General features: G+C 40.6%; 1 protein-coding gene across 8 annotated transcripts in view; it reads left to right on the top strand.

Annotated features, from left to right (window-relative positions):
* The window catches only part of LOC124004185 (membrane-associated guanylate kinase, WW and PDZ domain-containing protein 2-like), a 252,761-nt gene that overhangs the window by 97,782 nt on the left and 128,804 nt on the right, over window positions 1-26,175 (top strand). For all 8 annotated transcript variants that reach the window (XM_046313016.1, XM_046312969.1, XM_046312961.1 and 5 more), the window contains exons 3-4: window positions 2,927-3,046; window positions 11,205-11,429. In XM_046313016.1, the coding sequence (XP_046168972.1) occupies window positions 2,927-3,046; window positions 11,205-11,429 (345 nt within the window). The remainder of the gene's footprint in view (window positions 1-2,926; window positions 3,047-11,204; window positions 11,430-26,175) is intronic.

Raw genomic sequence — 26,175 nt, 5'->3', positions numbered from 1 at the left:
CACACAACTTATATCTCTGTGTTCAACACTATAGTTCCCTCTAAGCTCATCACTAAGCTCCGGACCCTGGAACTGAACACCCTCTTCAACTGGATCCTGGACTCCTGACGGGCCGCCCCCAGGTGGTGCGGGTAGGCAACAACACATCCACCATGCTGACCCTGAACACGGGGTCCCGTCAAGGGTGTGTACTCTTCCCCTCCTGTACTCACTGTTCACCTATGACAGGGCACGACTCCAACACCATCATTAAGTTTGCTGACAACACGACAGTGGTTGACCTGACCACCGACAACGACAAGACAGCCAATAGGGAGGAAGTCAGGGACATGGCAGTGTGGTGCCAGACAACACCCTCTCCCTCAAAGTCAGCAAGACAAAGGAGCTGATCGTGGACTACAAGAAACGGAGGACCGAGCACATCCACATCCACATCGACAGGACTGTTGTGGAGCGGGTCGAGAGCTTCAAGTTCCTTGTGTCTAAATCACTAAGGAATTATCATGGTCCACACACACCAACACAGTCATGAAGAAGGCATGAAAACGCCTCTTCCTCCTCAGGAGGCTGAAAAGATTCGGCATGGGCACTCATATCCTCAATAAGTTAGATAGAAAGAGATACAGTAAAAACTGTATTGAATGTGTGTGAAAAGCATTTGCTTGAGCAAATTTGACAGAATAGAAATAAGCAATCCAATCAATGGATAGAAAAAGACAACGTAGACAACCCACAGTGGAATCAATCCTGATCTCTCGCTTGCTCCCTCGCCCTCTCTGTGTGTAGAGCCCAGTACATCACTGGGGCCGAGCCCCCTGCAATCCAGGACATCTACACCAGGCGGTGTCAGAGTAAGGTCCTAAATATTGTCAAAGACTCCGGCCACCCAAGTCATAGATTGTTCTCTCTGTTACCGAATGGCAAGCGGCCCGATTCATCAAGTCTGAAAATAACAGAACCCTGAACAGTTTCTACCCCCAAGCATTAAGATTGCTAAATAGTTAGTCCGGGTAGCTATTTGTTAATTATTTAGCTATCTTCATTGACCCTTTTTGCTCTAACTCTTTTGACTCATCACATATGCTGCTGCTACAGTTTATTTTCTATCCTGTTGCCCGTTCACTTTATCCCTACTTATGTACATATCTACCTCAATTACCTAGTATATAGCTAAGTTATTGTTACTCGTTGTGTATTTACTCCTTGTGTTATTACTTTTCTATTATTTATCTTTTTTTCTCTCTGCATTGTTGGTGTTAGGGTTATTTTCCTTGTTCCATGTCAATCATTTTCTCATTGGTGAAATTAGCATTATGACAATATCTTTAATTAAATCATTCAAAAAAACCTTTATCAATGCAATTGCAGACAGAAGTTGACAACAGGAACATAAGCACTAATGTTTCCGAGTAAGTTCTGCAAAATAGAAAGTGTCCCAAGTTGCTTTTGTCAAGCTTGTAGTCAACCCTGTGATGTTGACTACGTCATTACCTTCGACTCATGAGACCAAAACCATGCCTACACAGCTATATAAACAAGACTTTTAGTGTTATCTAAATGCTTACCAATAAATCTCCAAGTTGATTTATAGTGGAATGTCTGACTAGTCTCTTATCTCTTACACTCCCTGGGGAGTTCTGTGTCTCTGCATCTCTTTTATCTTTTAGGCTCTTTTCACAGACACCCTGAACTCACACATCTCTTCTTTATAAGAGGCTGAAACTAGAACATTACTGTGGAACAATATTAAACCTCATAATGTGTATATATATATTGTTTATCTGTAGTCTAGGACCCTATAAATGTAAGGGGTAGGGGTCTTATAACCTTATAATAATCTTAGAAACATTTGGTGCAGCCCCTATCATGACCCCAAGGTGAACCCCCGACCTGGGAAGGGCCTGTAAGTAAGCATTTCACTGTTCATCTACACCTGTCATTACGAAGCATGTGACAAATAAAATCTGATTTGATTTGACACACACAGGCACACATGCAAACACATACAGACTTGAGGGACAGACGCAAGCACTGCCTCTCATTGTCACATAGAATCCCCTTCTCTTACTGTATTAACATCTAAACGGATACACACACACACACACACACACCAGAGTCTGGAGCTTAGAGTAGGTCTAATTGCATCTTGGTAATAATGTGCTGTTTCTGCAATGATTTCCACAATAGTGTGTGTGTGTGTGTGTGTGTGTGTGTGTGTGTGTGTGTGTGTGTGTGTGTGTGTGTGTGTGTGTGTGTGTGTGTGTGTGTGTGTGTGCGTGCGTGCGTGCGTGCGTGCGTGCGTGCGTGCGTGCGTGCGTGCGTGCGTGCGTGCGTGCGTGCGTGCGTGCGTGCGTGCGTGCGTGCGTGCGTGCGTGCGTGCGTGCGTGCGTGCGTGCGTGCGTGTGCGTGCGTGCGTGTTAATGGTCTGTGTGTCCACAAACCTCACCAGATTGATTTGCATGTGGAGAATCAGCAATGTCGCTTGACAAAATGTTCCATACGTTGTTTACAAATTTCTGTGGAAGCTGAAAAAACAAAAGCTTATCTTGTCTTATCCTATTTTCTCTTATAAACATACACCCAAGCCTAGTGTTTTGAAGGGCTCACATTCACGCATATTGGTTCATCACTACACATCTTTGTAAGTATGTATCCATTTAATCCTACTGCTTGGGTGGTCCTTAAAGCTCTCACTGCTTTCCAATCCATTTTGCGACAGCATACAATTATGAAATGGGTTTGGATTATTATCAGAAGTATGACTCTTCTTACTCTCTCTCTCTCTCTCTCTCTCTCTCTCTCTCTCTGTCTCTCTACTCTTCTCCTCAATGCTTGTGATCCCTCAATACTCACTCCTCCTGTTCCTCTGTGTCTGTAACTATTGATAATCAAGTAACGTTCTTCCTTTCTTCTTCTCCCTCTGTAGGTACCACCAGGCTGCCAAAGGAGGGAGAGGTGCCGGGGGTGGACTATAACTTTGTGAGCGTGGAGCGCTTTATGGAACTGGAGCAAAGCGGAGCCCTGCTAGAGAGTGGAACCTATGAAGGTGAGTTCACTGACCACGACACTGATCCCTACGGCTATTCTAATCTAAATTGTGATATTGACATATCCAGATAGCAAAAAAAAACACGTTTTTATTGTTTACTCGTTTTTCGTCTGTCATGTTGCGGCTGCTTCCCAGGACCTACACACATCAAGCCCCACATAGATTTTTCATATAAATCCATGTTTTCTGTATTATAGTATAACATTTGCGCTAGCCGCTAATGCTACTCACTAACTAGCTAGCAAATATTATGGAGCTAGGGGGCAAATATATCTACCCAAATTTCGCTCTAATACAGGCTGATACCAGTGGGATGTCAGCAAGTCGTTTGTTCAATGACATGTTCTGAATCAGAGAAGAATAGGCTATGCATATTCTAAAATCTTTGTCTGAATCAAACATCTACCGGTATTCAGATGTAATTAGGGTCTCCTGGGAAACACTAACCAACACTTTGGTTCCTATCTGGTTACAAAAACTCCTACTGTACCTGACTTTTTCATTTGTTCTCATGCTAAACAACACCAACCTTAGAATAATCAAATCATATTGTATTAGTCACATGCTCCCAATACAACAGGTTGACCTTACAGTGAAATGCTTACTAACAAGCCCCTAACCAACAAATCTGTTTAAAAAATATGAATACGAATAAGAGATAAAATTAAAAACAAGTAGTTGAAGAGCAGCAGTAAAATAATAATAGCGGGGCTATATACAGGGGGTACCGGTACAGAGTCAATGTGCGGTGGCACCGGTTAGTCAAGGTTATTGAGGAGGTCATGTAGGAGTTATTAAAGTGATTATGCATAGATATTAACAGAGAGTAGCAGCCGCGTAAAAGAGAGAGGGGGAGCAATGCAAATAGTCTGGGTAGCCATTTGATTAGATCTTCAGGAGTCTTATAGCTTGGGGGTAGAAGCTGTTTAGAAGCCTCTTGGACCTAGACTTGGCGCTCCTGTACCGCTTGCCTTGCGGTAGCAGAGAGAACAGTCTATGACTAGGTTGGCTGGTGTCTTTGACAATTTTTAGGGCCTTTCTCTGAAGCAGTCATTCTATTTCTATGATTGCAACAGTTCACCCAAGTATTTTTTTATCTAATCGTAGGAAAAATCGCAATTAGATTTTCTGCCCATTTTGTGCAGACCTACTATCCAAAACACTGACCTCAACTGCTGTCACAAAGAATGGCTATGGTTTTGTCTTGACATAAATAAGCATTTCATTCACAGACCTAAGACAGTCCTCTATGGCTTGGGGTGGTCTAGTGGTCTAGGCTAGACCAGAACACATTCAGAAAGTATTCAGACCCCGTGACTTTTTCCACATTTTGTTACTTTGCAGCGTTATTCTAAAATGAATTAAATAAATATTCCCTCATCAATCTACACGCTGATGGGTTTGGATTTGTAAACTTTAAATATTGTTAATCATCAGTTATACTAGAGAAATTAGGAGTGCCATAGTCTGGTTTATACATCAGAAGTTAATGGGTATCTGTAGGAGGAATTTATATGGTGGGGTCAATGAAGGTTGGATCGGAGCCAGGGGCCTTTGGGAGGTGCTGAGTAGAGGAGAGGCAATCACACGGTTGCTGTCACTGATAATGGTGGAGAGCGTGAGGAAACGGGGGTCGAGGTCAGGTCACATTAAGGGAGAAGGAACAGTTTGTTGCCCGCATCACTTGACTTCCTGCCTAGTAATAAAGATGTTATGTTGTGAAGGAGGAGACTCCTCCCAAATTGGGGTATATATACTACCACTGTTGGAAATATGACTTTGTCCTATGCAGCTGTATGACCCAATGGGTATATAAACTTGGTTTAAGCTCTGTGATTTTTACTCGGTTCATTTAGAACTTAACAACACAATACCCCATAATGACAAAGTGAAAACAGGTTGTTAGGCATTTTAGCAAATTTATAAAAATGTAAAATGATTCATAATAGCGCTTGATGGTTTTTGCGACTGCACTTGAAGAAATTGTCAAAGTTCTTGAAATGTTCTAGATTGACTGACCTTCATGTCTTAAAGTAATGATAGTAGGACTGGCCTTTCTCTTTGCTTATTTGAGCTGTTCTTGCCATAATATGGACTTGATCTTTTATCAAATAGGGCTATCTTCTGTATACCACCCCTACCTTGTCACAACACAACTGATTGGCTCAAACGCATTAAGATGGAAATAAATTCCACAAATTAAGGTTTAACAAGGCATACCTGTTAATTGAAATGCATTCCAGGTGACTACCTTATGAAGCTGGTTGAGAGAAAGCCAAGAGTGTGCAAAGCTGTCATCAAGGCAAAGGGTGGCTACTTTGAAGGATCTCAAATATAAAATATATTTTGATTTGTTTAACCTCACTGTTTTGGTTACTAAATTATTATATATGTGTTATTTCATAGTTGATGTCTTCACTATTATTCTACAATGTAGAAAATAGTACAAATAAAGAAAAACCCTGGAATGAGTAGGTGTGTCCAAACTTTTGACTGGTACTGTAGATGTGCCAAGCTAGTAGCGTCATACCCAAGAAGACTGTAATCACTGCCAAAGGTGCTTCAACAAAGTAGTGAGTAAAGGGTTTGAATACTTATGTACATGTTCATTTTTTATACATTAAATAAAATGTATAAAAACCTGTTTTTGCTTTGTCATTATGGGGAATTGTGTGTAGATTGATGAGGATTAAAAAATATATTTTTTAAATCATAATAAAGTTATAATGTAACAAAATGTGGAAAAAGTCAAGGGGTCTGAATACTTTCCGAATGCACTGTATATACCGCTGCATTGTGAATTGGACCACTTTCTGAAAGCGCCTCTTCCATCTTTTTACTTTGGTCTATCCTGTCCCCAAAAAATGATAATATGAAAGGACTGCCCTCATATGAGAGCAGATCTAATTCAGAAAAGATTGAACGGATGGTTCACTTTTTAGCTTTTATCTACATTCACAGGTTTGTTGTCGTCTCATCTAAAGTATCCAAAATCTCCTGTGTGGCATTCTTGAAGCATGTAGCAATGCCAGTTGAAATGGATTTAATCAGATAGCAAAAGCATTACAACGGCCATGAAGATTGCACTTCCCCCTCCTCTTTTGTGTTTTAATTTGCATTACACATTGAGATGTAAGTGCCCGCAGGCACTGCCTGCCACCCAGAAAGAGGTGGTTTCTCCCAGTGGGCCTCTGCTGTTTGTAACACACACACACACACACACACACACACACACACACACACACACACACACACACACACACACACACACACACACACACACACACACACACACACACACACACACACACACACACACACACACACACACACACACACACACACACACACACACACACACACACACACACACACACCTGTGGATTTCTGCCATGGTCTGAAGCCAGATGCACAGCCTTGAATAGCATCAAACCCAGACATACACTATAATATGTCATAATGCCATGTGCACAAGTACAGTGAAATGCATTTCTTGCTAGCTCCAAATCCAACAATGCAGTAATCAATGTGGGACTGACATTTACATAAGGAAGAACAAAAATACTGGATAAATAAAAATAGCTCTATTCAGGGTCAGTTCCAATACCATATTTAAGATGTGCAGGGATACTTGAGCGAAAGAGGTTATCTACCAGTTGAAGTCAGAAGATTACATACACTTAAGTTGGAGTCATTGAAACGTGTTTTTCAACCACTCCACAAATTTCATGGTAACAAACTATAGTTTTTACAAGTCGGTTAGGACATATGCTTTGTGCATGACACAAGTAATTTTTCCTACAATTGTTTACAGACAGATTATTTAACTTATAATTCACTGTATCAATTCCAGTGGGTCAGAAGATTACAAACACTAAGTTGACTGTGCCTTCAAACAGCTTTAGAATCTTCTGATAGGCTAATTGACATAATTTGAGTCAATTGGAGGTGTACATGTGGATGTATTTCAAGACCTACCTTCAAACACAGTCCCTCTTTGCTTGACATTATGGGAAACCAAAATAAATCAGCCAAGACCTCCACAAGTCTGGTCCATCCTTGGGAGCAATTTGCAAATGCCTGAACGTACCACCTTCATCTGTACAAACAATAGAACGCAAGTAGAAACACCATGGGACCACGCCGCCGTCATTCCGCTCAAGAAGGAGACGCGTTCTGTCTCCTACTTTGGTACTTTGGTGCGAAAAGTGCGGATCAATCCCAGAACAACAGCAAAGGACCTTGTGAAGATGGAGGAAACAGGTACAAAAGTATCTAGATCCACAGTAAAAAATAGTCCTATATCGACATAACTTGAAAGGCCGCTCAGCAAGGAAAAGCCAATAGTTCTTCCCGGCTGTATTTAATAACACTTTCGATTTTCTGGGTTAACAATGTAAAAAATAATACATTTAAAAAAATAACTGCATAGATTTCTAAGGACCTGAAGCAAGGCGACCATCTCTGCCGGCGCCATCTAACTGTTATGTAAATGACTGCTGGCCTCACGGTAATTGACAGTTCATTTAGTTTAGTTTAGTTTATTAATTCGACCATTAAAAAAAACAAGCACACATTAAACTTATAAGACATACATGCACATGAATAAAATAATTGAGGATAACAAACAATAAAGTCTGGGACTTATTTCCATTGTGGTCCTCTTGAGACAATATGACTAGACAAGATGGAACACAGTGCGGCAGTGAAATGATAAAACATAAAAGAACAACATCTATCTCATCATTCCAGTTACATCACAGGGGTTATTCATATGGGCACAGAGGACATCAAACATATTTTTACTTTATTTATTTAATTATTTATTTTATTTTTTAAATATTTTTTTTTTTACATATTAACATGAACAGGTTTAGCATATCAATGCCTCCACACAAACAAGCAGCTGATGTGCTCATTTGGAGCATCTACATAATTTTAAAAAATTTAATCAATTTAATATACACCATCACAATAAATCCGTAATTCTTTTTTAGCAGGTCTAAAGAAACATGATGATATGAGGAAAATGTATTTCAGAAGAACAGAATATGAGTCGGCCTATGTTATCTGCCTATGCACCATGCCATAGGCTTTAGACTTGTACATTTAGCAGACAAGATATGCTTATAAGTCCCATGCCATTATTTGAGTTACATGGTATGCGTAAGAAGAATATAATTGAACTTAGCTTATTGAAATAGAAAGGATATTTTCCCATTCCGGAGTGGGTATGCCTACGAAGTTGCTATTTTGAGTGTAAAAGTTATAATTTAAAACAGGTTCCCCTACGCTAGATTGAGATTTATTTGGCAATTTTGGTTGTGTTGATATAAACCCTGAAAATGTCTTAGAAATCAAAAATATATGGGCTGCATGATGCGACGACAGGCTATTGATGTTTTGAGAAAGTCTCAAAAAAGCTTGCGCTCTGTTCCTTGCCTCAGGCTCCTCACGCTGTTCTTTAATCAAATTATCATATTTTCACCCATCAGGCTATTCTCAATTGAATCTTGTCTTTACTGACATGTTCAATTAGATTCGATCTAGAATGACCCATTATGAAATGGGCAGGAACAGGGGCAGGCGGAAAAAAAAAAAAAAATAGCGAATGGAGGCTGCTTTCCGCAGTTCGTTTTTCGATCATGCCGAGTAGGCTATTCCGGTTTTAAAGTAGAGCATTTGTTTAATATTAGCAGCTGAGAAATTAATATAGTAGCAACTGGGATCCTCCTCTTTTTATTGGCAACCATCAAAACTCCGCAATCACACGGGAATGCATATAGAAATGTCTGGCTTATAAGAACACCATGCTCTCTCTGTGCCCTTGAGAAAGGAATGAAGGAGCGAGAGGAGATGGAAACGCAAGGTGGTGCGATATTCTGTTTCTAAAGGTAATGTGTCAGCCTATTTGTTATGAAAATATATAAAATGCCCTATTACTAAATCCAATACAAATTCACTGTAATTGTAGGCTAACTCTGTAAGCCACCCTGCACAATCAATGAACAAACAGCTTTGCCAAGGCCTATATGTTCTCTCCCAGACTTGATAAAAGTTTGGAGCTTAAGGTAACAGTCCATCCAGTATGCATAATAATACAGTCCACACTCAAAGGCGATTACTAGAATGCATTTACTTTTGGAGTATAGGCTAGACCAATTATTAAAAATATTTAAAAAATGTGCCATGTACAATAGGCCTGAGTGGTAGGCTATTAGGCTATGTATTGTATAATGGCGCAACCATTATTTTAATTATTTTTTTAATGGGCTTGGGCTCATATATAAACCTATGCATAAGCTTGTATATGGTATGGGTGTTTTGAATTAATCATCACCTTAAAAAGCGCTGTCCATTTCCTTGTGTTTGGCTTTGAAACAACATCAACAATGGCCATGTTTTCCACTCAGTGGTTGAACTTCTTTCTTCAAATTGATCAATCATCAAGGTGAGCTTAAAAAGCATGGTACTCTTTTGATAACAAGTTTTTGATGTGATTTACAAAGGCATTTGCATTGATGTCAGAGTGGTTAGAGGGACAATAGAGCGCTGAGTACCAGGCAATTAGCGACCTGATGGTCGTTATAAAATTGGGGACTACCAACACATGTCCAGAGTGCATAAGAGGAGTGTACCGTGATTCAATGGTCATGTGGAATTGACTGCGGTTATGACTCATGACTGCCAGTGTGAGGTATTACGGTCACCGCACCAGCCCAAGTTCAAATCAGGTTAAGAGCTGCTTAGGGAGGAAGTGACACTGTTAACCAAGCAGTGTGATGTCTGTCACATTTGAATATCTGTTACGTGGAAGGAATATGTAGGATGCTCCACCACTACACTGCTTATACATATACAGACAGGTTAGAGAGATGTATATGTGAAGGGATGTACAGTATGAAGCTTTATCTCAAACTCAGGGCATTTGGTGTGTGTGAGTGAGTGTATGTGTATGCGGGTCCGTGTGCGCGTGCGTGCGTGCGTGCGTGCGTGCGTGTGTGTGCGTGCGTGCGTGTGTGTGTGTGTGTGTGTGTGGAGGGAGACAGAAGGCTTCCTCACAGCCTGCAATTAAAGGCTTCTCCTGCTTGGATAAAAGGAATCAAATGCAACTGCTATGGCTGTGTTTAATCTGTCTCTTTCTCTTGCTCTCTCTGATCTCTGTCCCTCTTCCCACTTCTTTATTCTGCTATTTCTCTCGTTCTCTTGCTCATTCTCTTTCTCTCTCTCTCATATTGAAGAGATAATGACATAAGACGTCTCTGGCTCGCTCTCAATATTTAATCATGAATGTATTTCCCCTGACAGGAAGATTTCATGTACAGATAAAATAAACATCACCATAGCAATCAATGCCTTATTGTGCTTCAAAACTTAAATATCATGAGTAAAAAAAATCTACCTTGTCAAAACATACAGAACTCAGCCATACATTTATTGTTGCATGTCAGTCAAAGGTAGCTGTGCTTGTCCATGCTGAATCTCTCATCTCCTTACTTGAGCTCTCTCAATCACCCACAGCTTTAAACTCTGAACAGAGCCCTGTTGTGTGGCACACATTTACCCCACGCTCTCTCTATCTCTCTCATCCAGGACCTATATACTAACCAGTGTCAGAGGAAGGCCCAAAAAATTGTCAAAGACTCCAGTCACCCAAGTCTAGGTCCAAAAGGGCTCCTTAACAGCTTCTACACCCAAGCCATAAGACTGCTGAACAACTAAACTAATCAAATGGCCAGTAATCACCCCTCCCCCCTCTCGGATTATTATCTATGTATAGTCACTTTGCAAATTACCTCGATTAATCTGTACCCCCGCACATTGACTTTGTACCGGTACCCCCTGTATATAGCCTCGTTATTTTTATGTATATTTCTTGTTACTTTTTGATTGATTGGATTTTTTAAACTTAAGTTAATTTAGTAAATATTTTATTTACTCTATTTCTTGAACTGCATTGTTGGTTAAAGGCTTGTAACTAAGCATTTCGGCGCTTGTGACAAATAAAAAGTGATTTGATTTCGATGTGCCCTGACGATTAATAAATGTATTGGATCGGTGGAGCAATAGTCTGCGGCAACCTCTATTTTTGTGTTTTGAGTTCCACTGACCCGCACCTTGCTACCTCAATGTGCGTTTGTTTTCCTTTCTCCAGAGAACTTGTACGGTACACCCAAGCCCCCAGCCGAGCCCAGTCCTGCGGCCCCTCCCTTGAATGTGAGTGAGGCGCTGCTGCCCGGAGCCTGGCCCAGCGCCCAGGGCAAGAGGAAGAGGAACCAGTCGGTTAGCAACATGGAGCAGCGAGCCAGCCTGGAGCTGCCTGAGGAGGAGGACTGCAGCCCTCCCGTGGTCAACGAGAATGGCGTGGCCATTACGCCAGGTGAGGAACGTTTAACTGAGCTCTGTACAAAAACGACCCCTAGACTCTAGTCCTATTCTTCACTAAACACACAAACATACAATGGCAGCAAAATACCTATATGAAAATAATTATGAAAATCAAATAATAATCTTGTATGGCAGAAAAGTATTTTTTAAAACATCTAATAAGTCATCTAAAAAGTCACAAGGTAAGATTTAGCATTTTTGGCTTGGTGTATTTGTATATTTTAACTGCATTCGGAAAGTTTTCAGACACCTTGACTTTTTCCAATTTTGTTACGTTAGTCTTATTAAAAAATTGATTAAAATGTAATTTTCCCTCATCAATCTACACACAATACCCCATAATGACAAAGCAAAAGCAGGTTTTACATAAGTATTCAGATGCTTTATTCGCACACAAATATATATATATATATATATATATATATATATATATAAAATATATATATATATATATATATATAAAATATATATAAAATATATATATAAAATATATATATACAGTATATTTATTGAGTTGAAGGCAGAAGTTTACATACACTTGGAGTCATTAAAACTCGTTTTTCAACCACTCCACAAATGTCTTGTTAACGAAATATAGTTTTGGCAAGTCAGTTAGGACATCTACTTTGTGCATAACACAAGTAATTTTCCAGACAAAATATTTCACTTATAATTCACTGTATCACAATTCAGGTGGGTCAGAAGATTACATATACCAAGTTGGCTATGCCTTTAAACAGCTTGGGAAATTCCAGAAAATGATGTAATCATTTGAGCCAATTGGAGGTGTGGTTCATCCTTGGGAGAAATTTACAGACACCTGAAGGTACCACGATCATCTGTATAAACAATAGTACGCAAGTATAAACCCCATGGGACCACACAGCCGTCAAACCGCTCAGGAAGGAGATGCATTCTGTCTCTTAGAGATGAATGTGCTTTGGTGCGAAACAACAGCAAAGGACCTTGTGAAGATGCTGGAGGAAACAGGTACAAAAGTATCTATATCCACAGTGGAACGAGTCTTATATCGACATATCCTGAAAGGCCGTTCAGCATGGAAAAGCCACAGCTCCAAAACCGCCATAAAAAAGCCAGACTATGGTTTGCAACTGCACATAGGGACAAAGATCGTACTTTTAGGAGAAATGTCCTCTGGTCTGATGAAACAAAAATAGAACTGTTTGGCCATAATGACCATTGTTATGTTTGGAGGGGAGGAGGCTTGCAAGTCGAAGAACACCATCCCAACGGTGAAGCACAGGGGTTGCAGCATCATGTTGTGGGGTTGCTTTGCTGCAAGAGGGACTGGTGCACTTCACAAATAGATGGCATCATGAGGGAGGAAAATTACGTGGATATGTTGAAGCAACATCTCAAGACATCAGTCAGGAAGTTAAAGCTTGGTCACAAATGGGTCTTCCAAGTGGACAATGACCCCAAGCATACTTCCAAGTTGTGGCAAAATGACTTAAGGACAACAAAGTCAAGGTATTGGAGTGGCCATCACAAAGCCCTGACCTCAATCCTATCGAACATTTGTGGTCAGAACTGAAAAAGCGTGTGCGAGCAAGGAGGCCTACAAACATGACTCCGTTACACCCGCTCTGTCAGGCGGAATGGGCCAAAATTCACCCAGCTTATTGTGGGAAGCTTGTGGAAGGCTACCCGAAATGTTTGACTCAAGTTAAACGATATTAAGGCAATGCTACCAAATACTAATTGAGTGTATGTAAACTTCTGACCCACTGGTAATGTGATGAAAGAAATAAAAGCTGAAATAAATCATTCTCTCTACTATTATTCTGACATTTCACATTCTTAAAATAAAGTGGTGATCCTAACTGACCTAAAACAGGGACTTTTTACATTTTTAATATAATAATAATAATATATGCCATTTAGCAGACGCTTTTATCCAAAGCGACTTACAGTCATGTGTGCATACATGCTACGTATGGGTGGTCCCGGGAATCGAACCCACTACCCTGGCGTTACAAGCGCCATGCTCTACCAACTGAGCTACAGAAATGTCAGGAATTGTGAAAAACTGTGTTTAAATGTATTTGGCTAAGGTGTATGTAAACTTCCGACTTCAACTGTATATACAACTGTATATACACTACTATTCAAATGTCTGTGGTCACTTAGAAATGTCCTTGTTCTTGATAGAAAAGCACATTTTTTGTCCATTAAAATAACATATAATTGATCAGAAATACAGTGTAGACATCGTTAATGTTGTAAATGACTATTGTAGCTGGATACGGCAGATTTTTTATGTCATGTCTACATAAGCGTACAGAGGCCCATTATCAGCAACCATCACTCCTGTGTTCAATGACACATTTTGTTAGCTATCCAAGTTTATCATTTTAAAAGGCTAATTGATCAATAGAAAACCCTTTTGCAATTATGTTAGCACAACTGAAAACTGTTGTTCCGATTAAAGTAGCAATACATCTGGTCCTTTAGACTAGTTGAGTATCTGGAGCATCAGCATTTTTGGGTTCGATTACAGGCTCAAAATGGCCAGAAACAAACAACTTTCTTCTGAAACTTGTCAGTCTATTCTTGTTCTGAGAAATGAAGCCGGAAGTGTGAGATATTACCAAGAAACTGAAGATCTCGTACAACGCTGTGTACTACTCCCTTCACAGAACAGTGCAAACTGGCTCTAACCAGAAGAGGAGTGGGATGCCCCTGTTCATTTTTTAACCTTTATTTAACTAGGCAAGTCAGTTAAGAACAAAGTCTCATTTTCAATGACGGCCTAGGAACAGTGGGTTAACTGCCTGTTCAGGGGCAGAACGACAGCTTTGTACCATGTCAGCTCGGGGATCTGAACTTGCAACCTTCTGGTTACTAGTCCAACACTCTAACCACTAGCTAGAGCGTTGCCGCCCCGGGAGGCCCCTGTGTACAACTGAGCAAGAGGACAAGTACATTAGAATGTCTAGTTTGATAAACAGACTCATCACAAGTCCACAACTGGCAGCTTCATTAAATAGTACCCGCAGAAACACTGGTCTCAACATCTGAGCTGTTCTTGCCATAATATGCACTTGGTCTTTTAACAAATAGGGCTATCTTTTGTAAACCACCAATACATTGTCACAACATAACTAATTTGCTCAAACGCATTAAGAAGGAATGAAATTCCACATATTAAGGTTTAACATGGCACACCTGTTAATTGAATTGCATTGCAGGTGACTACGTCATGAAGCTGGTTGAGAGAATGTCAAGAGTGTGCAAAGCTGTCATCAAGGAAAGGGGTGGCTACTTCGAAGAATCTCATATAAAATATATTTTGATTTGTTTAACACTGTTTTGGTTAGTACAATGTTCCTTATATGTTATTTCATAGTTCTGATGTCTTCATCAATGTAGAAAATAGTAAAAATGAGTAGGTGTCCAAACTTTTGACAGGTACTGTATATTTGTTATATAGATTTTTATAAAATGTAATTGTTACTTTTGAGTTTCGTGTATAAGTTGTTATATACAAAATTATATACACATTTTTATATAATGTTTTATTTCAGGTATGACTTTCCACGGTTAGAAAACACATGCATTTTATAAAAAGTTTATAATACTATCTATTTATCCATGTGTACGTTCTGCATGACACAATTTAAGAATCAAATAAAACCTTAACTGGTCTGTTTATAAGAGAAAGCATGATGACGTATCAGACAACCTGTTAAGTTGAACATTTTTAAGTTGAACAGATTACGATTCCCTGACAATGATGCCAAACAATCACTCAAACCGTGTCTACACAGTGCTGGTAATCTTTTATAAAAAATGTTATAATATGTACGCAACAAGGATGATTGCCTTTGGTAAATATTTCCCTGAAGTGCCGAATATAGTGCATTCCAAAATACAGCTAGATTGAGAAATAGGCCTACTGTAAGGAGGCCATGTTCAAAGTAACGGTCCAGTGTTTCCAGATTTGTATGAAATATGACCTATAATTAATTACAATATGAGTAAAATAGTTTTAGTCCCCCCCCAAACATGTTAATTAAGAATGTTAAAAGGCAGCTTTTCTGTGTTGTAAAGGTGTGACTTACCGCAACAACAGAATGGTGAGGGCATATACCGGTCATAAAAAATATTAATGCAAGTAGCCTGCTGATTGGCTAGCTCATCATCATCGTCTATGAGGAAATAGCAAGCCTGTCTGTTTGAGATACAAGTTTGAGGTGGTTTAAAAATATAGATATTTTCATTTCTTCCAATGTATGCTTTCCCCACAAATACGAGAATAGGATGAGTCAAAAACATCATTTGGGTATGAGTTGATAGAATATCAACTTTTAAAGTGAGATTTTCACGGACAGTTATTTTAACATTGTACGGTATATCCTATTAGAGGCAAACAGCAGAAGGTATAGTTTTGGGTGTCCTGGGTTACTTCCTTTAACTTAGCTTAACTTTCTGTTGTACTATGGAACAGAACAGTAATCTTGAATTATGAATAGAATGTGAATTTTAAGCTTAACGACTTACATGGTCTTTCCATAATGTCCATTCTCGTTTCTATTAAAAAATATCCATTAAGCTTACATTCCGCTCCTTATTCTTGGACATGGGACGCAGCTCAGAGATTTTTGTGTTGATAGCTGAGCCGAAGTTAACTGGAAGGGTGCTTGGCTACTTCTGGAGAGTAGCCCCTATGGTATAAAATAAATTAAGTAAACACTTACAATAAAGGATGAAAGTAAGTAAATGTACAAAGGCCTATATTCCTGTTAGCATTTGGATTTGTTTTTAAATTGACTGTAGATGGCATCCAGCTTTGTATTCTCTAGCGGCTGATGGTGTGGTCCTCTCCACTTTGACATCCCCGGAGGTTGCTCACCAGCAAGAGCTCCACGGGATAGACAGCCGTGATCAATGTCCATACAAAGGATGAGGCAGAGTTGGCATTTATAGCATAGGCCCAGGCCAGCTTGTCAACAAACACCCCTGTCCCTGGGGGGGTTCAACCTATTTTAACAGGGAAACAGGGATGTTTTTGTATTTTGACTTTTTCATAAAATAAAATATGCAATAGAACTTTTTTGGTTTGAATGTGTGAAAATAGATGAATGCCCCTTTTAAAGCTGATTACCTGATCTGAATCAGTCACAGGGACCGGAGATAAGGGGGTAGGGGCAGACACAGGACTGGAGAGGGCGGAGCTGGGTTGTGTAGAGCCAGACAAGGGGTTGGAGAGAGCATAGCTGGGTTGTACTGAGCCAGATGCAGGGCTGTAGAGGGAAGGGCTAGGCAGTGCAAGAGAAGCCATTTTACTTAGTTTCCTCACATATATGAGGAGGCACAGGCACATCTAAACCCTTTTTCAGGACCCTGTCTTTCAAAGATAATTCATAAAAATCCAAATAACTTCACAGATCTTCATTGTAAAGGGTATAAACACTGTTTCCCATGCTTGTTCATTAACCTCTCTGGGATAGGGGGCAGTATTTTCACGTCCGGATGAAAAGCATGCCCAAAGTAAACTGCCTGCTACTCAGTCCCAGAAGCTAGGAAACACTCTGAAGTTTCTAAAACAGTTTGAAAAATGTCTGTAAGTAAAACAGAACTGATTTTGCAGGCGAAACTCCGAGCACAATCCATCCAGGAAAAATGTTTTTGAGGTCAATCTGTTTTATTAGGCAAGCCCGTTTTAATAGAACCAAAAAAATGTACATTTTGGGGATATATAACGACGGAATTAAAAGGACAAAAGGACCATTTGTGAAGTTTATGTGAAATGTTGGAGTGCCAACAGAAGAAGATCTTCAAAGTTAAGGCATGAATTATATCGTTATTTCTGAGTATTGTGTCACGCCTGGCGAGTTGAAATATGATTGTCATGTGTTTGTTTGATGGGGTGCTGTCCTCAGATAATAGCATGGTTTGCTTTCTCCGTAAAGCCTTATTGAAATCTGACACGGTGGCTGGATTAACAAGAAGTTATAAGCTTTATTTTGGTGTATTGCAATTAAAAGTTAAATATTTCTAATAATTTAATTTGAATTTGGCGCTCTGCCATTCACTGGATGTTGTCAAATCGATCCCGCTAAGGGGATTTGATCCATAAGAAGTGTTAATGAACATGCACTTGTGGAACGGTCATTAAGACACAAACAACTTACACACGGTAGGCAATTAAGGCCACAGTTATGAAAACTTAGGACACTAAAAGAGGCCTTTCTACTGACTCTGAAAAAGGGGTCTGGGGTCCCTGCTCATCTGTGTGAACGTGCCTTAGGCATGCTGCAAGGAGGCATGAGGACTGCAGATGTGGCCAGGGCAATAAAGTGCAATGTCCATACTGTGAGACGCCTAAGACTGCGCTACAGGGAGACAGGACAGACAGCTGATCGTCCTCGCAGTTGCAGACCATGTGTAACAACACCTGCACAGGATTGGTACATCCGAACATCACACCTGCTGGACAGGTGCAGGATGGCAACAACAACTACCCGAGTTACACCAGGAACGCACAATCCCTCCATCAGACTGTCCGCAATAGGCTGAAAGAGGCTGGACTGATGACTTGTAGGCCTGTTGTAAGGCACAAACCCACCGTCGCTGGATCCGATAGGACTGGCAAAAAGTGCTCTTCACTGACGAGTCACATTTTTGTCTCACCAGGGGTGATGGTCAGATTTGTGTTTATCGTCGAACGAATGAGCGTTACACCAAGGCCTGTACTCTGGAGTAGGATCAATTTGAAGGTGGAGGGTCTGTCATGGTCTGGGGCTGTGTGTCACATCATCGGACTGAGCTTGTTGTCATTGCAGGCAATCTCAATGCTGTGCGTTACAGGGAAGACATTCTCCTCCCTTATGTGGTACCCTTCCTGCAGGCTCATACTGACATGACCCTCCAGCACGCCAATGCCACCAGCCATACTGCTCGTTCTGTGCGTGATTTCCTGCAAGACAGGAATGTCAGTGTTCTGCCATGGCCAGCGAAGAGCCCGGTCCCATTGAGCACGTCTGGGACCTGTTGGATCGGAGGTTGAGGGCTAGGGCCATTCCCCCTCCAGAAATGTCTGGGAACTTGCAGGTGCCTTAGTGAAAGAGTGGGGTAACATCTCACAGCAATAACTGGCAAATTTGGTCCAGTCCATTAGGAGGAAATGCACTGCAGTACTTAATACAGCTGGTGGCCACACCGGATACTGACGGTTACTTTTGATTTTGACCCCCTCTTTGTTCAGGGACACATTATTCAATTTCTGTTAGTCACATGTCTTTGGAACTTGTTCAGTTTATGTCTCAGTTGTTGAATCTTGTTATATTCATACAAATATTTACACATGTTAAGTTAGCTGAAAATAAACGCAGTTGACAGCGAGAGGACGTTTCTTTTTTTGCTGAGTTTACATGTATAACATATTGATTAGATTGAAGATAGGTTTAGTAGTGAAATAACATATTTCATGCTACTGCAAATATGAAAACCTTATAGTTTCTGTGAATATAAGACGAAACTGCCAGCCTGGTTCAGCTCAATTATCGACACTGGCAAACATGCCTCACACAAGCATTACTACAATAGTGATATATGGGTGGACATTGATGTTCAAATTAAAGGACTGACTGGTTTATAGCATCACACAGACATCAAGCGGGTCCATACAAACAACAAATGTTTTTGAGGAACAAGGTGTTGTGGGAGGTCCTAGGGGTAAAACATTATTACTAGTCATGTTGTCCGTTAGCTTTCAACACTGAATAAGGGGGAAGCATATTTTTTTAAGTCACATTTAAGCGGCACAGACGCTGGTTTTTGCCTCTGTTTAGCCCAGTGGATAAGAGTCAAGATTATTGCTCAGTATTGAAGAACCATCTCCTTCCATGTGTCATTCTGCTGTTTCAGTTCAAAGTTTTCCTGTTTAAGTTTGGAGATCTCCTGCTCCAATTTGTCAACTCTGTTCGTGACCTTAATGCTGTCTGATGACTGATACTGTTTTAGGAATGTCATCAGCTGATGTCTTCATTGTCACCTTTGATTTCTGGGTATCATATGAATGACAATATGGGTCAATAACAAATGCTGACAATCACTGTTCATTGAACACAGGAGGGACAATTTTGTAGCGGTAATACAACATAAATGAGCCTTACCTTTGGCTGCAAAGGGGTCGGGTAATGTATGTCAGTTGAGTCGTCTGACTCTTCTCCTAATTTTGGGGTTGGAACAAATGTCCTCTTGCTCTGCTTGGGAGCCTGGGGTTGGACATCGGTATCACTGGCGAGTGAATTAATCTTGCTTGTTGTGTGGAATCAGTTGTCTGAAACAAATACAAGGTAGAAGAAGACATTTACCAGAGTTAGGGTCATGGGTTAGGCTCAATTCTTTCCCAATCTAAATGCCTGGCATATCTGTAGCGTGGAGGATTGACTAATATGAGGGAGTGGGAAACCTAGTCAGTTGTACAACTGAATAAATTCAACTAAAATGTGTTTTCCACATATAACCCAACCCCTCTGAATCAGTGAGGTGCTGAGGGCTGCCTTAATCTACAGCCACGACATCGGCATCCGGGGAGCAGTTTTTGTTGGGGGTTAACTGCCTTGCCCTGGGGCAGAATGACAGATTTTTACCTAGTCGGCTCGGGAATCAATCCAGCAACCTTTCTGTACAGGCCCATCGCTCCTACCTGCCAGGCTACCTACTGCACCCTCTATGAACAACAGTTGCAAAAATGTCAATAAACCTCCATCTACAGGCCAACACCCATGCAATGGAACTCTTATTTTTGTGTCTGACCAAATACAATGTGTGTTTGGGTGGTGGATCACATCATGTTATTACCTAACCTGTTACCATTGGAATATTCTAAATCCTTGTTAACTTGGATTTTAAAAAAAAAATCTTGTCTTATTACTTTAGCCAGCTATATTCTCATAAATGCTGAGGGAAGCTTTGCCCTGGAAATGGGTGTCTCTGTTGTTCCACTCTGTGAAAGACATACAGACCACAATAGCAGTGTCAAACGGTATAACTTAAAACCATGCATATCTGAAGCATAAGATTTCTACTTACTGCTGACAAAAATTACATTGCTATATATTGGGGCCACCTTCCTGGCGGCTTCATCCCGACTCCACTCAATTATGGTGGGATAGTCAGTTACAGGATGCCCCTGTTCATTGAGTTTGCGGTCATTGTATCACATTATAGCATCTGTCTTGACCTCGCTGTACCTCCCTTGAGTGTCCCCCTCACTCCACCGCACAACAGAGAACTTCCGGTCCAAGCTGAATGAGTGAAACATAGTTCTCACTATCTTTACATGATTAGAGCAGAACGTTAGCTAAAGTTAGTTTGTGCCAATTCTTAGAAATATTTGCTGGCGTGTTAGCCATGCAGACATGTGTAACTTCAGCAGTCTTCTTAGAGTATCTTTCCATTTTATGTGAATTTAATGTGAAATCATGGGAATACATATGTATTGTTAACTTACCTATTTTCGTCTCATTGTACTTTCAGTTTCTTGTCGTGGTGACTGTTTGCCTGACTTTAGAAATTACATTTTTCGACCTAGCTAGCTATGTCTCTCTCCTACTTTCCGCTTGTCGCCGTGGTGACTCATTGACTGCAGAATTAAAATAATTTCTATCTACGTCACCCTTATGTTTCTACTTAAAGGGACAAAAAAGGTGAAGGTAGCTAGCTATCTAAAGCTAAGGGAGTGATTTTCGTTACGAATTATACTAATTATGCTACTAACACAGAAGAACGGCTGAGAGATGGAGTTCACAAAAATACTTCACTGGGCCACAAAATGTGAGTACTCATCTTTTGATAGGACTGACACCGTTGTTATATTGCTGTGCAAAGTTGATATGATGTTCATAAACATATTTATAACATTTATATTGAGTGTATTTTACATATTGTCACTTACAGGACTTGCAAGAGACACAAAATGAATCACAGACAAGCAGCTGTCGTCACAGTAACTGTGGTGAGTGGAACCTACAGTGCTTTTTTATTTATTTTGAAAAAAGTATTGAATATCTAAAACATACAATATACTTTGGGTGAAGCCGCTCAACAACTATGTCACATTAGTCATCTAACAGATTCCCATCCAGAGCGACACACAGAAGCAACCAGGGTCAACACCCTGCTCAAGGGCATGTCGACAGATCTCCCACAAGGTCAAAAACGGGGACCCGGCCCAAGCTCCCAACCACCAGGCTACCAGCCCTCCAAGACCCCCCCCACAGTTCCCCAAGAGCTTCCCGCAACCATCCAAGAGCCCCCACACCCCCCCCTGAGAAAATAAGATTACATTTTTTTAATAATCATTCCACCCCCCCAATAATCAAGAAAATGAGCAAAAGACAAAGGAAAACAGAAAACAACAATGCAAGAAAACAAAATATATAATGGACAACAAAAATCATAACAGTAAGGCCATCTGAATATGTTTGTGTGCATGAATGGCACTATTTACATGTGTATGTGTTCGTGTATGTGCACCTGTGTGCATTTGAATGAGTGTGTGTGTACAGTCGTGGCAAAAAGTTTTGAGAATGACACAAATATTAATTTTCAAAGTCTGCTACCTCAGTTTGTATGATGGCAATTTGCATGTACTCCAGAATGTTATGAAGAGTGATCAGATGAATTGCAATTATTTGCAAAGTCCCTCTTTTCCATGCAAATGAACTGAATCCCCCAAAAACATTTCCACTGCATTTCAGCCCTGCCACATCATGTCAGTAATTCTCTCATTAACTTCTTGGATATATTGGTCACTATTTGAATTTTTGGATGAAAAACGTTCCCGTTTTTAACAAGATATTTTGTCACGAAAAGATGCTCCACTATGCATACGATTGACAGATTTGGAAAGAAAACACTCTGACGTTTCCAAAACTCAAAGATATTGTCTGTGAGTGCCACAGAACTGATGTTACAGAAAAACCCCAGATAAAAATCCAATCAGGAAGTGCCGCATTTTTTAAAACCGCCTCATGGCAATGACACCTTATATGGCTGTGGAGGAGCTAGGAGTCAGCTTACGTTTTCCACAAGGTGTCTGCAGTATTGTGACGTATTTGTAGGCATATCATTGGAAGATTAATCATAAGAGACTACATCTACCAGGTGGTCGCTTGGTGTCCTCCGTCGCAATTATTGCGTAATCTCCAGCTGCAGTATTTTTCCGTTTGCTTCTGATGAGAAACCAACTGCCACGAATGATTTATCATCGAATAGATATGTGAAAAACACCTTGAGGATTGATTCTAAACAACGTTTGCCATGTTTCTGTCGATATTATGGAGCTAATTTGAAAAAAAGTTTGCCGTTGTAGTGACTGCATTTTCAGGTTTTTTTCTTAGCCAAACGTGATGAACAAAATGGAGCTAGTTCTCCTACACAAATAATATTTTTGGAAAAAATGAACATTTGCTATCGAACTGAGAGTCTCGTCATTGAAAACATCCGAAGTTCTTCAAAGGTAAATTATTTTATTTGAATGCTTTTCATGTTTTTGTGAAAATGTTGGCTGCTGAATGCTAGGCTTAATGCTATGCTAGGCTATCAATACTCTTACACAAATGCTTGTGTAGCTTTGGTTGAAAAGCATATTTTGAAAATCTGAGATGAGTGTTGAAAGGCTAAGCTTGTGTTTCAATATATTTATTTCATTTCATTTGCGATTTTCATGAATAGGAAACGTTGCGTTATGGTAATGAGCTTGAGGCTATGATTACGCTCCTGGATACGGGATTGCTCGACGCTAGAGGTTAACACAGGTGTGAGTGTTGATGAGGACAAGGCTGGAGATCACTCTGTCATGCTGATTGAGTTTGAATAACAGACTGGAAGCTTCAAAAGGAGGGTGGTGCTTGGAATCATTGTTATTCCTCTGTCAACCATAGTTACCTGCAAGGAAACACATGCCGTCATCATTGCTTTGCACATAAAGGGCTTCATAGGTAAGGATATTTCTGCCAGTAAGATTGCACCTAAATCAACCATTTATCGGATCATCAAGAACTTCAAGGAGAGCGGTTCAATTGTTGTGAAGAAGGCTTCAGGGCGCCCATGAAAGTCCAGCAAGCACCAGGACCGTCTCCTACAGTTGAGTCAGCTGCGGGATCTGGGCACCACCAGTACAGAGCTTGCTCAGGAGTGGCAGCAGGCAGGTGTGAGTGCATCTGCACGCACAGTGAGCCAAAGACTTTTGGAGGATGGCCTGGTGTTAGGAAAGACAGCAAAGAAGCCACTTCTCTCCAGGAAAAACATCAGGGACAGACTGATATTTTTCAAAAGGTACATAGATTGGACTGCTGAGGACTGGGGTAAAGTCATTTTCTCTGATTGTTTGGAGCATCTGGAAAAAAGCTTGTCCGGAGGAGACAAGGTGAGCGCTACCATCAGTCCTGTGTCATGCCAACAGTAAAGCATCCTGAGACCGTTCATGTGTTGGGTTGCTTCTCAGCCAAAGGAGTCGGCTCACTCACATTTTGCCTAGAACACATCCATGAATAAAGACTGGTACCAACACATCCTCCGAGAGCAACTTTGGTGATGAACAATGCCTTTTCCAGCAGGATGGAGCACCTTGCCATAAGGCCAAAGTGATAACTAAGTGGCTCGGGAAACAAAACATCGATATTTTGGGTCCATAGCCAGGAAACTCCCCAGACCTTATTCCCATTGAGAACTTGTGGTCAATCCTCAAGAGGCGGGTGGACAAACAAAACACCACAAATTCTGACAAACTCCAAGCATTGATTATGCAAGAATGGGCTGCAAACAGTCAGGATGGGCTGCAAACAGGCAGATTGCAGAGGTCTTGAAAAAGAAGAGTCAACACTGCAAATGTTGACTCTTTGCATCAACTTCATGTAATTGTCAATAAAAGCCGTTGACACTGATGAAATGCTTGTAATTATACTTCAGTATTCCATAGTCACATCTGGCAAAAATATCTAAAGACACTGAAGCAGCAAACTTTGTGGAAATTAATATGTGTCATTCTCAAAACTTTTGGCCACAACTTTATATGCATGTGTACAAACACCTGCACGGCATCAGCCTCAGTCAAACTGGCATTAGCTGTAAAAACACTGTCCCTCTGTGTCATTCAAACAGACTTTTTGTTATGTTTTATTTTTACTTTTATTTGTATACTTTTATCTTTGACTGTCATTCTCTCCCCCGCCCAGCAACTCCACTCCCACTTTTCTCCAATTTCTCATCCCAACCCTCAGCTTCCCTCAGCCCATCCCACCTATCTCTGCTGGCCACCCTCTTCGGATTTCTACACACCATATATCTTTCAACTATGCTGTGAGGTTTAATATACAATTTCAATCTACAGTTGAAGTCAGGAGTTTACATACACTTTAGCAAAATACATTTAAACTCAGTTTTTCCACAATTCCTGACATTTAATCCCAGTAAAGGTTCCCTGTCTTAGGTCAGTTAGGATCATCACTTTATTTTTAGAATGTGAAATGTCAGACTAATAGTAGAGAGTGATTTATTTCAGCTTTTATTTCTTTCATCACATTCCCAGTGGGTCAGAAGTTTACATACACTCAATTAGTATTTGGTAGCATTGCCTTTAAATTGTTTAACTTGGGGTCAAATGTTTCAGGTAGCCTTCCACAAGCTTCCCACAATAAGTTGGGTGAATTTTGGTCCATTCCTCCTGACAGAGCTGGTGTAACTGAGTCAGGTTTGTGGGCCTCCTTGCTCACACATGCTTTTTCACTTCTGCCCTTACATTTTCTATAGGATTGAGGTCAGGGCTTTGTGATGTCCACTCCAATACCTTGACTTTGTTGTCCTTAAGCCATTTTGCTACAACTTTGGAAGTATGCTTGGGGTTATTGTCCATTTGGAAGATCCATTTGCTACCAATCTTTAACTTCCTGACTGATGTCTTGAGATGGAGATAGGAGATGGCTCTCGTAGGAGATGGTGGGGATGGCTGCTGGTTTATTGGCTCTTAACCAACCATGCTATTTTGTTTGTTTTTTCGCGTTGTTTGTAACTTTTGTACATAATGTTACTGCTACTGTCTCTTATGACCAAAAAAAGTTTCTGGACATCAGAACAGCGATTACTCACCTCGAATTGGATGATGAGTTTTTCTTTAATGAGGATATACTCCAAACACCCGAACCCTCATCCCCGTCATTCGCTGGAGAAGGAAACTGAGATTTACGTAAAGAGATCAGGGTGCCTTGTGAGGATCAGGCGATGAGTGGCTAATCTGCCTTTGCCCGTAGTACTGCTAGCCAACGTTCAATCGCTGGAAAATAAATGGGACGAACTGAAAGTACGTATATTCTACCAACGGGACATTCAAAACTGTAAAATCTTATGTTTCACCGAGTTATGGCTGAATGACGACCTTAATAAGATACAGCTGGTGGGTTATGCACTCTATCGGCAGGATAGAAAAGCAGCCTCTGGTAAGACACGGGGCGGGGGCCTATACATATTTGTAAACAACAGCTGGTGCACGATATCTAAGGAAGTCTCCAGGTGTTGCTCGCCTGAGGTAGAATATCTCATGATAAGCTGTAGACCACACTATTTAATTTGTATTTTTCGTAGCTGTCTACATACCACCACAGACCGATGCTGGCACTAAAACCGCACTCAATGAGTTGTATACCACCATTAGCAAACAGGAAAACGCTCATCCAGAGGCAGTGCACTTGGTGGCCGGGGACTTTAAT

The sequence above is a fragment of the Oncorhynchus gorbuscha genome, linkage group LG02, assembly GCF_021184085.1.
Source record: "Oncorhynchus gorbuscha isolate QuinsamMale2020 ecotype Even-year linkage group LG02, OgorEven_v1.0, whole genome shotgun sequence".
NCBI lineage: Eukaryota > Metazoa > Chordata > Actinopteri > Salmoniformes > Salmonidae > Oncorhynchus > Oncorhynchus gorbuscha.
The sequence above is the reverse complement of the archived record's forward strand: the minus strand, read 5'-3'. Positions and strand labels throughout refer to the sequence as shown.